This window comes from Elaeis guineensis, chromosome 6, assembly GCF_000442705.2.
Source record: "Elaeis guineensis isolate ETL-2024a chromosome 6, EG11, whole genome shotgun sequence".
In the NCBI taxonomy this organism is placed as follows: Eukaryota; Viridiplantae; Streptophyta; class Magnoliopsida; order Arecales; family Arecaceae; genus Elaeis; species Elaeis guineensis.
This window is the reverse complement of record NC_025998.2, coordinates 25,529,878-25,546,098: the sequence shown is the minus strand read 5'-3', so window position 1 is coordinate 25,546,098 and position 16,221 is coordinate 25,529,878. Positions and strand designations below refer to the sequence as shown.

At 37.4% G+C, this 16,221-nt stretch overlaps 1 protein-coding gene across 1 annotated transcript; it reads left to right on the top strand.

The window, feature by feature from the left end:
- Positions 1 to 4,292: 4,292 nt before the first annotated feature.
- LOC105046956 (histone H2A-IV-like) lies at positions 4,293 to 5,897 on the top strand. The gene is made up of 2 exons (XM_073260062.1): positions 4,293 to 4,477; positions 5,223 to 5,897. The coding sequence occupies exons 1-2, from the start codon at positions 4,293 to 4,295 to the stop codon at positions 5,578 to 5,580; spliced, it is 543 nt and encodes a 180-aa protein (XP_073116163.1). The 3' UTR covers positions 5,581 to 5,897.
- The last annotated feature ends 10,324 nt before the right edge of the window (positions 5,898 to 16,221 follow it).

The window sequence follows — 16,221 nt, the reverse complement described above, 5'->3', positions numbered from 1 at the left end:
GAGCTTGAAAATAGAACCGGAGCTTATTTGCCGTGATGCCCAGAGTAAATATTAATTTTTTAACTTTGTGTACCTAATCTCAGCATCCTAAAGGACCTTACTTGAGTAATACACTAGTTTTTAGATTCATCTTTCTTCCTGGATAAGAATCGAACTAATTATTGATGAAGATACGGCAAGGTAGAGTAACAATTCTTCTCCAGGTTGGGGCTTTGTAAGCAAGGGTGCAGAGCTGAGGCACTGCTTCAATTTCTCAAATACTTTCTGATACTCAATCATCCATTAGAAGTCCCTTGACTGCTTGAGGGTTTGAAAAAAAAAAGCAAATATCTCTTAGCCGATCTGGAGACGAAACGATTGAGTGAAGCGATCCTTCCAGTGAGGCACTGGACTTTCTTTACATTTCTTGATGGGGACATCTCTAAAATCATCTTAATCTTCTCCGAATTTATCTCAATTCCTCATTGAAAGATCATAAATTCGAGAAACTTTTCAGAGCTAACTCCGAAGGTATATTTTGTGGAATCCAACCGCATCTTGAATCGATGCAGGGTGTTGAAAGTTTTTTGGAGATCGGCTATGTGATCTGAGGTGGCTCAGCTTTTTACCAATATATCACTCAATAGACTTCCATGTTGTGATCAATTTGATCTTTGAATATTTATTCACTAGTCGCTGATTTATTGTCTGATATTTTTTAGCCTAAAGGCATCACCCAATAACAATAGAGCCCAGAGTTAGTAATAAAGACCATTTTCTCCTCATTCTCAGGTGTCATCCGGATTTGATTATAACCGAAGAAGGCATCCATGAAGGTAAAGAGCTTGTGTATAAAAGTGGTATCCACCAATTATCTATTCGAGGGAGATGATATATCTTTGAGGCAAGCTTTATTCAGGTCAATGAAGTTGATGCACATACGTCATTTTTCATTCGCCTTCTTAACTAACACCACATTAGTGAGTCAGTCAGAATATATTGCTTCTCGGATGAAGCCGGCCTTGATCAGCTTGTCTACCTCCTCAACAATTGCTTTCTAGTGCTCTGGGATAAAACTTCTCTTCTTTTGCTTTATAGGAAAAAGGTTGGATCCACTCCCAAGTGATGAGTCATCACCTCCGGATCTCTGTCAAGCATATCTATCACTGTCTAAGCGAATAGGTCTGCATTTTTCTGTAAAAGAGCAGTTAGCCGAGTTTTGGTTACCTAATCTATAGATGAACCAATTTTCACAATTTGATGAAGATTTTCTTTCCTCAAAGGACCTCCACTAGATCCTCGAATGGCCGAGCATGCTCCCCAGCCAGATCATCACGAACGTCCAAACCTATTGGGAGTTCAGGTTGGGACGCCGTCGGTTATTCCTCCGTCTGCAGCTTAGCAGCGAAACACTGTCAGGCCATGGCTTGATTACCTCAGACTTACCTCACTCCAGTTTTCGTCGGAAACTTCATCATCAAGTGATAGCTTGACACCACTACCTTCAGCGCTCCTAGATTTGGTCGGCCAAGTATTGCATTATAGGCTGACAGTAGGTTAAGCATAAGAAAATCAACATAGATGGTCACCTACCTGAGTTTGGTTTTCAAGGTAAAGGGCAGTCTGATGGTCCCCTCCAGGATTATCGAACTCCTAAAGAAATCTTGAATCGGAGTACTAAATTTATTTAACTGTTCGGGAACAAACCCCATTGCAGTGAAAGCAGTAAAGTATAAAATGTCAACAAAGCTTCTATTATTGATAAAAATATGGTGTACATTATAGTCAGCTATATTGCCAGTGATAACCACCGCATCATTATGTAGGGTTTGTACATCTTCAGCATCTTGGTCGGTGAAGATCATTGGCTCCTCTAGCCGAGACTTCTTCGCCGCATGTAGCTCCACCGATCCAGATGACCCCTCATTATCATGTGAATTTTACCCTACAGGAGTCAATCTTCTACTCCACCTGCCCCTCCACCCGCAATTCGCTGGTGCTAATTGAGGTTGAGGCTGAGGCTGAGGAGGCTGGCACTGTTGCTGTTAAGGTGCGGGTTGTTTCCACTGCTGCCGTCCGATCCTTGAAAGATATAGACGCGGAGGACCTTGTCGTCGAATGAACCGATCCAGCCTCCCCTCTCAGATCAAATGCTCAAATTTCTCTTTGAGCTAGTAACAATCTTCATATCATGATCATGGTCATAATGGTAGAGGTAATATTTGTCTGGATCGCGGCATCCGAGATTTGTCCGTATCTTTGGAGGCGATAGTAACTCGGTTCGCACCTCCATCAAAATTTTTTTCTAGAAGTATTCAAAAGAGTGAGATCACTGAATTGCTTCGAAAGTGAACGATTCCTAAACCAAATATTCCTTCTCTTCAGTGGGGATCTTGAACGACAGCAATTTTTACTATTTTGCTTGGGTGAGCGAGCTCCGCTCTGCTCTTGATTCCCCACAGTTAAGATTATTCAATAGTTTCTTCAGTCGGAGAATCTTTCAATCGGACATATTTCTCTGTCCGAACCAGCATTTTCAAGAAATCTCAAGAAAAGATCTTCAATAGCAACTTTTTGAAGTCACCCATCAATAATCCATCCTTCAGGATGGACATTGCGATCGAGTGATCTAGATCGCAGACTTCCAATATAGCTCTGTTGAATCGAGCTATGTAAGATCAAATGGACTCGCCCTCCTTCTGTTTGATGGTCTAGAGTAGTCCGAGTACTTCTGTTATCGTCGGCTAGTGATAAAGTGGGTAGCAGAGGCTTGGCTCAGCTATCGGAAAGAGTGAATAGAAGCCGACTTCAGACTAGAATACCAATATCGGGTTGCCCCTTCAAAGTGGAGGGGAAGACTCAGCATAGGATAGCATCGAAGGCTTCCTGAAAGAGCATGACTGCTCAAAAATTATTGACATGATCGGCGGGTCTGTGATCTCATCATAGATCTCTAATTTAGGAATCTTGAAGTTTGGTGGGATAGGTTCCTAGAGGATGCTCGCCATAAAAGCGATTCAGAATCAAACCCATCGGATGGTGCTGAGGGTTGTTGCAAATCTGCTAGATCTTTTGATCCATTTCTTGAAATCTTCGCTCGACTTCTACATCTCGATTGGTAGGCAGTTCAGAGTGCGGAGGAGATCATCGTTGGGGGTTGAATCTTATCCCGACTGAGGATTCAAAGACCGCCGTCTCTTTGGTTCTTGAGTATGATCCGCTACCAGTCATTGGGGTGGAGGGATTTGGGTTTGATTTGCTGGCTGCGATGCCGCGAAGGCTGGATCGCTGTCTAAACGACAGCCGTGAGCTGTTGCACCTGCTGAAAAAGTAGGTTGAATTGCTCCATGGTCACTGCCGCAGATTACTGTATCGGTACAGAAACTTTTGCCGTCGTGGAGGTATGGAAGCAGAGTGATTTATTTCATTCTGCACCTATCGGAAGGTGGAGGTGTTGGTTCGCCGGGAGGAAGTCCTGCTGGAGTCATCTTTAAGAGTTTCTAACTTGTCTGCTTCTTTCTGTAGGATCTGAAATTCGGCCCTTCTTCTATTGTTGCGGCTTGTTTTTGGTTAACGTCGAAAATTTAGGAAGCGTAGCGCTGAAGCAACCTGCAAAAAAGTTCGAGCCGGAGAATTGTACTCCGACAAGGATCCTTCGATACTCAAATCAGAATGCGCAAACAGAAAGCAAAGTTTCAGCTCTCTGAGATGGGTTACTTACCTAGATCCTCGAGGTTTGAGTATTTATAGAGGAGACGACTGTGTAACTATTTTTGATAGATAGATTGATCGAATCTGATGCAGTTATTTGATTGTGATTCTCAGAATCAGATGGTTACGCCTAAAAGATTCTCAGGATTAGATGTTACATCAGATAATATTGACAGTTATGGTCAAATAGAATATTTTTTTTCTTATCCGATTGAATATTGAATAAAATTTAAATATAAAATATTAAATTTAAATTTAAAGATTGATAGTGCAATATTTTATTCGTTACCATCCCTGGATGCTAACCATTGGACTGCACCGTGCGCAGATGACAAAGCACTCCAATCCTTTCTTTCATCCGTCTCCCCAGTTTTGAAAGCGGCCATGACGCATCCTCCACGATCGTGATCCAGTGGTCAAACACTGTCGATCCGACGGCGTATGTCGCGATCCGCATCTTCTGACGTCACCGGCCCCTCAGTTCAACCGATAGACCTTTTGATAGCGGGATCACGCCCCGAACCTCCTTTTTTGCGCTCTCCCTCGCTCTCTCTCGCCCTCGCTGTTTTGGCCTTCGGGATTTCGGTTTCTTTCTCGGAGCAATGACGGGCAATCGGAAGCCGTTCTCGTTGCCTTCAAAGAAGGGGAAGTCGAGGAGCAGCAAGGCGGGGCTTATTTTCTCCGTCGGGAGGATCTCCCGCTTCCTCAAGAAGGGCAAGTACGAGGACCGCGTGAGCGCCGGCGCTCCGGTCTTCCTCGCCGCCGTCCTCGAGTACCTCCCTCCGAGGTTGGTCCTTCTCCTCCTTTTTCTCTTCGTCATTTAAGCTTTTGAGTTGCTGGCTTTCTTGCATATGGCTTATCTTGTTAGGGTCTCGTTTCTTTTTCCTCAAATTTATTGTCCGTCATTGCTTTTCTTGTTTGTTTCTGGATTGTAGCATAATGTGTTGTGAATTTGTTCAAGAAATCATAGTTTTCGTAAATTTGGTGAGTGAGATCGTGTTCTTTTTCACTGCTTTAGGTTATGCTTCTTCTTGTTGTCAGCTTCTATAGGATCCATTATATGGAGTTCTGGGTTTGTTGAATCTTGCTAAGCTTTCTATGATTATCTGATCAGTATCCAGGGTTTCTTCGGCAATTCTGCGTTGTTTTACTTCATCTGTGCTTTCCTTTCTTTGGGTATCACTTCTGATGCCAAATAGAAAAACTATATTTGAAGTTCGACCTCCGAAGTGGTAAATAGATTTTACCTAATCATACCCCTCCTTTCTTGGACACAGTTAAATGCCAAAAGATTCCAATGAGTTTTGGAAGCTCGTCGTTATACTTCACGTGTTCCTTCTCTAGTCTTTACCAGGTTAATAAGAGAAAACTCTCTCATTACAAAGGAAAGCGATTTCGATAGAAGTCGGTACATGAAGCGCCGAAATTTTGATGCTTGGCCTTTACCCCATCTAACCAGTTTTACACACGTCTAGCAAACATTCTTGCAGTTTGAACGTTTTTTTTTAATTAAAGAAATATTAATATTAGAGGCTTGGGCAGGTGCTGGACCTGGCGGGATGCGCGGCGCGTGACAATAACAGGACTCGGATAAGTCCGCGGCACATCCAGCTGGCCGTGAGGAACGACGAAGAGCTGCGTCGGCTACTGGGCACCGTCACCATCGCCAGCGGCGGCGTCGCGCCCAACATCCACCAGCCCCTCCTCCCCAATAAGCCCGACTCCGGCAAGGGCTCCTCCTCCAGCGAGAGCCTCCTCCCCGATAAGCCCTCCTCCGGCAAGAGCTTCCTCCCCAAGAAGCCCGACTCCGGCAAGGTCTCCTCCACCGGCAAGGGACTTCCCCCCAAGAAGCGCGACTCCGGCAAGGGCTCCTCCCCCGGCAAGAGCTGAGCCGCCTGAGCTCGGCTTCCCTCGTCCCTCTCCTAAGGGTCCTACCTGCTCTCTTTAATTAGGTTTCTGGTCTTCTGGACCTTGTAGTTAGTGTAGTTTAGTTTGGGTTTAGATCGTGGACGCAGGCTCGGTAGGCGTTAGATGGACATGGTTGTGAATATGGCTTAGGTTATGCGGATCGTATGGGTTGAAGATTGTGTTCATGGTCGGTTAGGGATTTCTTTTATTGTGATTTCCCCACGCATTAGTGGATTCCCCTCTCTTTAATTTGTCTTTCTTCTTTAATGAAAATTTAGAACAAGAGAGATTTACCTGGAGCTTATTCCATTGCTTGGTGATTTTTATCATATATGGATACCGGGAAGAATGGCCTGATCATATCCAGTTTGTTTCCACTATAAATAGATTTTAATGGGTGTAGAATGCATCTTTCACATGATAGAATGATTAGTCTTCTTTCAGTGCACAAATCATTGGATTGTACTTTGTACAGCTTTCAAAACATAATATTTATCTCGTAATCTATGCTGATGGGAGGCTAGAGATCTTTGAAAGCTGTTCAAAATATGATCTAATGGTTAACATCATGAAAGAGGATCGATCATCCTTTCGATACAATCCAAATGCTAATTGTATGATGTTTGGAACGATTTGGATAATGGATCGCTGGTGGAAATCTGGTGACTCCATGCGGGATGTGTACTTGATGCTAGTGGAAATCTGTAGATTGTTTTGGCCATATTTGGTGTAACTGGTGGAGGGTGAGCATGCTCTATTTAATGGCTTCAAGATGTGGAAACAATTTTCTTACATGCAGGGATGTAGGAGTATAGTTGTATGCGTATATTTGGACCTTTTTAATTCTCACAATGACGAGAGGGTCCCATCACCCCCACCCCACCCCTCCTCTTTTTTTTTAATCTCCTTGGTGTTTCTTGGGTCATTTTGTGTGCTCTTGCTGTGGAGTTCAGAAGGAAGAGTAGGAAAATAGATAGGGTGCAGGTTGAAGTGGCAGTGACGTTATTGGCCAGCTCAATTAAGGAAGAGCATGATACGACCTTATTGGGCCCAGCCTCAATTAAATTTGAAAAATTTTTTATGCACCGGAGATGGCACAGAAAATTTAATATGAAACCTACTATCTTATCTGATTGATCCATATAGCCATCAGTTTTTAACATATATTTAATATTAGTAGATTGATTTTTTGTTTAAAAATTTTATATAATAAAAATATTTTTCTTAAAAATTATAATATATTTTTTTTAAATTATGATATCCGTTCACAAGAATTATGACATCTCCTGCAAAAAATGCTAAAGTGAAGTAGCATATCATAATTTTTATAAAAAAATATCATAATTTTTAAAGAGTGTCATGATACTCTTTCTGCATATATTCATTATTTTTTTCTCCTTTCAATATTATAACATCTTTCTTAAAAATTATGATATTTTTCACAAAAATTATGACATCCTGCTTCAGTTTAGTATTTTCTGTAGGGATGTCATAATTTTCGTAAAGAAGTGCCATAATTTTTAAGAAGGATGTTATAATTTTAAGAAAAATATTTTATTATACAAAATTTTTAAACGAAAAAATCGATCTGCTGATATTAAATACGTGTTGGAAAGTGATGGCTACATGACAAATCAGATAAGATGGTGCACCTCATGTCAGATTTTCTACGATGCACAAAGAATTTCTAATTGAAATTTATCAACGTGGATCCATACGTGAAATGTTAAGGCAGGCTACCCCAAGTTGTACATCGAGTGGGCTCTCAGGAGATTGTGGCAACTAAAGCCGTAAAGCTGTGGAGTCGCTTTCTCTCTCTCTCTTTCCGGTGAGCATTTTTTTTTTTCGAATGCGAGAAGGTTTCTCTGCTCCCATCCAGATATGTACCTGTGATGGGCCCAAAATTTGTAATACCACTAAATTTAAGAATCTAAATCTAAATTTTTAGAAGAAAAATGTTCTCTCTATTCTCCGGTAACGAATCTGGGTCCACTTGGAGGGAATATGCACAACAAATCAGATATCGCCCCCGAAGATTCTAAATCGGGCCCTCTTGTTTGATGGAATCAAACCAGATTTGCTTGAAATCTCAACTCCCAAAATTTCAGAACATCCTGTTCAGATAATGTAGTAATAATTTTCCTACTGCACACCATAGAAATACATCTCTTTGGTTGGATAAATATGATTCTCCTAGCTATCCGCTGCAGGATCCTGTAGAGATGGAGGAAACTGATGATAAAATTGTTGTACGAACTCATCAAATTATGCAAATCCCTCATCTAGTCGCACCTTGATACTATCTGCCCGTGCATTTATCCGTTCCATAAGAGATATTTCTAGTACATCTATTCGAGCAGATAACGCATGCAGATCGAAGACCGCTGATCAAACTGTGTATGTTATATATGCTGAGCAGGATGTTTGTGCTGGTCTCTATTGACAAGCTAGTCTTCTCTTTTACTATCACTTTCTTCTTCACGTACCTCAGTTATATGCTTCCATACCCCATCAGTAAATATATACCCCTTGCACCTTAATGATGACTGATTATAGGTGTCAGTGGATCTCAGCTTAATAAATTTATTGTCATCAGTGATACGGACATTAAAGGCTTTAAAGATAACGGTTATAATAGCTCGATAGAGTAAACAAGTTTTGAGACTTTGAAAGCATTCATTCATATAGTTTATCATTAAATATGGCCAATTAACTCTATCATCTGAAAAAAATTATTTTAAAGAGATAAATATCCATATGTGATATATTATCTATTCTTCTCTAGGTGAAAAATTAAACGTAAAAATATGATGGATTAGTCTCTTTTTAAGTGATAATAGATATACACTAGGTTTAGCAGTTTGAGCTAAACTATTATTTTCAAAAATAATTCTTACATAGGTATGATAATCTAATTAACCTCTATAACTCTAATAAGTACTACCGAAATATTTATCACTATCTGACGAAATATCCAAAATTTGATGAAGAACACTACAATCAAATTTGACAAATTTTTCCTTTCATATGTGATTAAATAGATTAACAAGTTGAACTATCAAAATTAAAATTATTATAAAAATATTTAATTAGATCAGGATAGGTTGGATTATTCAGCATAATCAGAGATAGTCAACCCATCCTTTCAAACAAAAATCCGATTCGAAAATTACTAAAATGATTTAAATCTAAGATCCTCCTCCTATACATTTTTTTTTTGTAAAAAAATTATATCTAAAATTTTCATAACACTCATTATTCAAAAATAAATATTATTCATATCTATGTGAAGGTTGTTTCCCTTTTCTACTCGAGCTCTCTTTCCTTTTAACATACTTTCACTTTTTTTGAAGTCATTAGGTTCATTTTAGGGTTGGAATGAGGGTTTAGGGTTGGGATATAAGGGATTCTTGAATAGATGAGTCAATTCTAGGATGGGGAAGAGGGTTTGGTGGTTCAAACATAAGGGATTCTTGGTTACACTAGTGGAGAGGGGGGGGCTGAAATTTGAAGAGATTGTGCGGCCACGATTTCATGAAATCATAGCTTGCGGCCACAATTCATGAAATCGTGCTTACGGCTATGATTTCCACGTGAAATCACGGGTTGAACCCATTATTTCGACTGGAAGAGGAGCTGGCCAATATCATGGGTTGAACCTATAATTTCGGCCAACTAGCCTTTGAAGTGGTGGCTTCAAGCCATGGTTTCAGCCCGTGTGTGCTTGAAATCATGGTTTTAAGCCATGATTTCATACATGGCATTATCTCAAAAATATATTTTAAATCATCATATTTTTAGAATAAAATAATAAAAAAACATTGTTTGAAAACAAAGTCTGTCGGAGTGTTATTTTATTAAGTGCTCGAGAAAGGGATGGGTAACACAAGGGACGTGATTTTTCTTACCGAGGTCTTTTTGTTTTCTTTAAGAGCAGCATACCGAACCAAAAATTTCAGCTTCAACAGACTTTTGTAGATAATCAATTTGATTTTGATTAGAGGAATCAATTTAAATTGATTCGACTTCACGTATAATATTAAAATGATTTGATCTGAATTGTGCATATCCTAGGTTGCACATGCTCTAATAAATTATTGTCAGTTCAACATTATGTTTTAAGGGATTTGTATCAACTTGGTAGGCTTGGACTCTCATTATTGTTATATTTTGATGTGTAAGTATAAACTATACTATTTCAAATGAGGGAATGCATATTCTCCTTGGTTTTCATTTTGGTTTTCTTTGGCAAGCTTCTGTCTTTTATTGGATGTGCTTGTCAAAATACTTGTCAATCTGTGCATTCTCCTTATTTGTAAATTTTACTCTTATGTTGATAAATCTAATGACTAATGGTGATATGCTGTTAGTCTCTATCTTTCTTAGAAAAAAAAGGAGGTGGAATGTATGAACAGAATTATTAGCATTCACTTTATAATGTAAACAAGGTGAGGGAATTTATGATCTAACATGCCACTCCAACTCATAGGCAATCTAAGATAAATGTAATGTGGTCAATATTTGCTTGTATGACCTCAGGTCGAAGCTGTCCAAAGTATTTCACCTTGGATCCTAATGAACTAAAAATAGATCGAAAGCAATAGATGCCCATTCATATCCAAGCCACATTCTCGATAGCAAATATGCCTTGGCGATCATGATTGCCTGATTAAAGCAGTTATAATTGTGGGACTAATATGGATATTTCTCACTGTCCAGTCGCTACATGATGGCAATCAGTGTTAGGTGGTTAATGCATGATTCACTTATTTTCGTAATGGACACCAATCCCTCTCTATAAATAGGAGGAATTGAGAGATCCTTAAATAAGTTACTCTGACTACATTCTCTCACTAAAACTCTCATTCTTTCTGTTCCACTAATTTCTTAGAATCTAACTAACTTGATCATTGAAGGATTCTCCATCGAAAAATCTCTCACAATTGACTTGATTTTTACATCAGCCCTATTCTAGGAGAATCGAGGCAACCACATCTCTAGATGCCTCTACTTCATCATCCTTCTTCATTTTACACCAGAAGTTGACCGACCTATTTAGCACCTCGTATTCATACTAACTTTAGCCGGCCCCAGAATCTAGCAGCGACAAAATGGATTCAAATTGGGTAACCAATCTAGATCATAAAATGATTGACCAGCTTAACCAATCAATTAAACAAGTTAGAATTATGATTACAATTCTAATATGTCTAGTCACCAAAGTGATGGCCAGGTTTTTCTCTCACCCTTCTTAAATACCATTCGTCAACCAATAAAAAATGGGTGAACACTACCTCTCTTTCATATAAAAAAATAAAATTCAAATCTGTCAAAGTGGTTTTGATTCCTTTACTAAATGGACTGAGTCAATACACCTACAGATCAATAATTTTAAAATTTGATTCTCATGTTCAAATTATTTAAAACTTGTTTAACCTGCTTAAATTCTATATAATCAATTAGCATAGATCTGTCCCAACCAGTCAATTTACTTTGAACGGTTTATATGGCAAATGAAGATATCCATGTGATAAAAAGATAAGATCCATGATAAGATCATTCTATTCTATTTAATAAATATGTCGAATTTCGATTAATAAATTCTTAATACTTATATCACAAATCCGACCCAATGCTATCTCTCAATTTTAAACTTTATAACACTACAAAAAATCTGATTTTTTACAACGAAATTTTTTTATCGCTAAAGATAAAATTTTCGTCGCTAAAACTATTAGCGACAAAAATTTTGTTGCTAAAAATTTATAGAGAAAGCCTTGTAGCAAAAGATTTTAGCGACGAAAAAATTTTATTTCGTCGCCAAAAGTAGTCAACCGGATGATGGAAAAATTCACAGCATTAGCAACGAAATATTTTTATCGCAAGAGCTTAAACTTTCATCACTAAAATTACGATAAAAAATATTTTCATCATCAAAAATAAATATTACTCATTTAAAATTATTATTATTATTATTATTATTTTAATTTTAGCGATGAAAAATAGTATTTTGTTGTAAAAATTAGTGATGAAAAAAATTTCATTGCTAATTTAGCGACGAAAGAAATTTCGTCGCTAAATTTGTGATGCAAAAAATTTTGTCACAATTTTTACGATGAAATAAAAAATTTCATTGCAAAAAAAATATTCGTCACAATTTTTGCGATAAAAAAAATTTCATCGCAATTTTTGCGATGAAAAAAATTTTGTTATAATTTTTATGATGAAAAAAATTTCATCATAATTTTTGCGACGAAAAAATTTTCATCGCTAAAAAAATAAAATTTATGATGAAAAAAATTATTTTTAGCAATGAAAATTTTTTTCGTCGCAATTTTAGCGACGAAATAAAAAATTTTGTTGCAATATATAGTGAAAATTTGAATATTTTAGGAACGTCAAAATTTTTTAATTATTTTTTATGATAAAATTAATATTTCATTGTTAAATTAAATTATGGATGAAATAAAATATTTTTTATTTTTTATCATGAAAATACCTGTTTAAATATAAATTTTCATCAGATCAAATATATTTTATATAAAAATAAATGAACACAATAAAAATATTCAAATTTTAAATAGCAATTCTAAATAGCAATAAGTTTCATAGCCATCATTGTCATATACAAAAATATAAGTTCATACATTATTTAAAATTTAAAAAAACTACAAATTATGTATCATCAGAGTCATTGTCCTTGTTCCCTCCTCCAGGCATCAATCTGTGGCCCGATGTATATCACGATGGCTGTGCAGAGATGACATCATGCTGCTATAGAGGTGCTAACTCGGAGGCATCAATACCGAGCTATCCCACCATCGTAGCCACTATCCTCTCGAGCATCTAACTACGATTCATTCAGTAAGTAATTTGATCCTGCATCATGCTCATCGATGTCCTAACTATCTCTGGCATCGAGGCATCATCAGATCGGTCAGATGATGAATTATGAGATTTTTTTGATCGCATGCTCTACCCAGCTACTGCCTAAGGACGGTATCCAAGATTGCATCATATGTCATCGAACAAACCAATTGCGATCCAGCATCGCTGTTAGATCCAACCTCCCTCATCGTCTGCTCTCTCAACTGTAATATTTTTTTCTTCACAATAGACCAAATAACACCATAAATTTATTTCAAAATCTTTAAAAGCATTCAAAATATAGTACTATACTTACATGATGCTGCCTCGTCTCCTCGGTCACAAACTTGCCACTCTTGTTTTGATAGAATTTACCATCGACGTTGACCCCGGATAGTCCCTATTCAAACAAGAAAAAAGAAGAAAAAAGATATCAAAGTAATTTAAATATTCAATAAGAACTTACAGAGTGCAATTGCAAACGTAGTTACGTACCATCTTCTTCCTTCTCTGTGCAAAAAAGGCACTTTCTTGTGTGTGAATAAAATCAATCTTACTTCTATTCATCTTATTCACCTCCGATCGTCGCTAAAAATTATATACAATTATAACCAATAAAGAACATAACAATATCAAAATAACTTGAAACACTAAACATATCTGCAATGTCTCACTTCCAAAATACTCACATAACCACTGCCAATCGTCACTAGACCTAGTCCAATTTCTATAAGGCTGGGTCATAGGGTCAATCCCTTCGCCTGCAACTCATTGTAGTATTTATGAAGCTTACATCGCTGATCTCTGTATCTATTTGCAGCCATTTTGAGAATACATGCCGTCACTTGTTCATTGGTGCAATCCTCGAAGTCAATATTATCCTATACATATGAACATTTATCATAACAAAAAGCAAAGATATAGAATTATTCATGTAATAAAAAATTATTCATATAACAAAAAATAATATGGATCATGTATGATGTGCAAGACATTCGAAGTTAATTCTTATCTTGATGTGAGAGACTAGGGCATCGCGATATCAAGGGGCTACATGCTTGAAACTTTCGACGGCCCATAGAAAATAATTTCACATATATAGACTGATCTCATTTACAACTATACTAGCCTCTGTGCCAACCAGATGATCTTGAAATATCTGTACTTTTGACTTTTCATTATGTGTATGCACGTATTTCTCCAAAATGAGGCCCCTACTAGGACCACGCATTGCGCATCGTTGCTGTGTTCTTGCAAATAAAAATTTATGAAATAAACATATATCATCTACCAATAGATATATATAACAAAATATATATATAGTTTATAAATTGATAGAGATGTACCTACAGGGAGATGATGCTGCGGTGCCATGACCTCCGGCTGGGCAGGCTCTGGCTGAGCACTAATCTACTCTGTGGACTCGGACAGCTGAGTCTTATCTAAATCCTCTGACTTGTCATGCAAAATGCTAAAGTGAACGTGTGTATCATGAAGTGGGACCTGCTGTCTATCCTGCAAATATCCACGTCTAGGACCAGCCATGATGCTGTAATGATTAAAATAATTCAAATCAGCATGTAATCAAAAAAACTCAAGTATTACATGATGTAACAAAAAATGAATTGAATTACTTATTCATATTAATTATTGTTCTCAGAATCTAAACTCGTGTCCATATAGTCGTTCTCAGCAGCACTCATAAAAGGCATCAACCTTGAAGTGCTATCATCATCATCGTTGATGAAATCATCATCCACATATGATTGTGACCCCAAATTATTGTTGGATCATGCCCGTGCCCGTGCCCTTACCGATATTCCAACAATAAGAACATCCTCAGGTTCGCAGTCGTCTCTTTGCAATTGTCTTAGGTCGACCGTATCATCTGACACTAATATGTTATCTGGTGCTTGCATTTGATATGCGTCATTTTTAATAGTTGCATGGACTTTATTCTCTAGATCTTCATCATTCGGGTATATGAAAAGTGCGAGATCGAACAAATATCTATGTTAAGCCCTTATTGCAACTCGCCAAGGCTCTTTCATTTTGGTATCATCAATATACCACACTAGTCTCGCTTGCTTTGCAAAAATATAAGGATCACTTTCATACCACACATGACTAATGTGGACATTGATGAGTTGAGGGTCTATAACAATTGGGCTGTGTAATCCTAAATCATACCATCAACACTTGAATAATACGATCCGTCGAAGATCACTATATCTAAGCTCTATAATCTCATGCAGAATATCGAAAAAAATTATTATTTCACCCTTGTGCTCGCCCTCCACGCTTATTCCATAATTCTGTATGATTTGATCACGATCGTGATTTTTCATTAAGAATCGCACATCATTGACTATGCATGCTGAATATACTGATATACGTCTGTCAGATTTTCGTACAAATACAGCTAAGTCATCACTGATACAGTTAGGATTATCTATACGTAGCTGAGCTATCTATAATTAAAAGAATAATAAGTAGGTTAAGTTTGATAAAATAAATACTATATAAACAAACCTTTAAATCATGGTGAACATTAACATAACTTACCCATTCGTCAAACTATGATGCGAATTGATTCCTATGTCGTGCTGCTGCTAATGTAGGATTGATTCTTCTGAGCTCACTTTCGTACTCACTGAAGTGATACAGTAATAACATGTATATTTTAATTTAGAGTCTACAAGTACGTACATTCATATATATATCAACAAAAAAATAAATAAATGTGTATACTCACATCATGTACGCTTTCACCTCCTCACAATTGTTTAACACATATCAATGTATGTCATCCATTTCCTGTGATGTCAACATTCGAAAATCTTTCTTACCATATGGTCGGGCAACATTGGAGAACACAGACGATCCATCGGTCAGAATATCGTCAACATCGACATTCCATTGTGGCCTCATAAATTTGGTCTCCATTCTCTGAAGGCACATAGAGCAGAATGTTAGACATTCATTCATAACGTGTGCCTCCGCTATTGAAACTTCGGGCCGTGCTTTGTTAGCGACGACACTCTTGTATTCTCGCATCTCCCTATTCAATAAATTATCAATTGATATACATATATAATAAGGAATACAATAATAAAAATAAATATTATAATATCATGCAATTATCTTTTAATTGGATACATCCATCTTGTATGTACTGGCTCACCCAGTCTAGCCTCATGTGGAAGATGAACTGAAAGATGCACCATGATATCAAACAAGACGGGAGGAAATATCATCTCGAGCTTGCAGAGAGTAATGATAATCTTCTTCTCTAATATGTCGATCTGACTTCACTTTAACGTCTTTGCATATAAGTCTCAAAAATAAGTTTCTAGATCAAGTAATGCATCGTACACATTATCCGGCAATAATCCACACAAACCAACTGGGAGCACATGTTGTAGAAGCACATGGCAATCATAACTTTTCATCTCGACGATCTTCCCATCTTTTGGCTTGATGCACTGTTTCAAGTTTGAGACATATCCATAGAAAAATCTCACTAATCTCAAATATATGAGAAATTGATTTCTCTCTCTTCGGTTCAGTACATAACATGCCGATGGCTTTACCAGTCTATCCTCTTGTCGAATTAAATGTAATTCCTTTCTAATCTGCATGTCCTCTAAGTCCAGACGAGCATGCATGGTATCCTTCATTCTTTCTTCGATATTGAGGATGGTATAAAATATATTATCAAATATATTCTTTTCAATATGCATGACGTCAAGATTG

What these genes read in the sequence shown, in the direction of transcription:
- LOC105046956 (XM_073260062.1), top strand. Translation starts at nt 4,293, where the DNA reads ATGACGGGCAATCGGAAGCCGTTCTCGTTGCCTTCAAAGAAGGGGAAG. An exon ending in CTCGAGTACCTCCCTCCGAG is followed by an intron (nt 4,478 to 5,222) that starts GTTGGTCCTTCT and finishes TTAATATTAGAG; the next exon opens with GCTTGGGCAGGTGCTGGACC.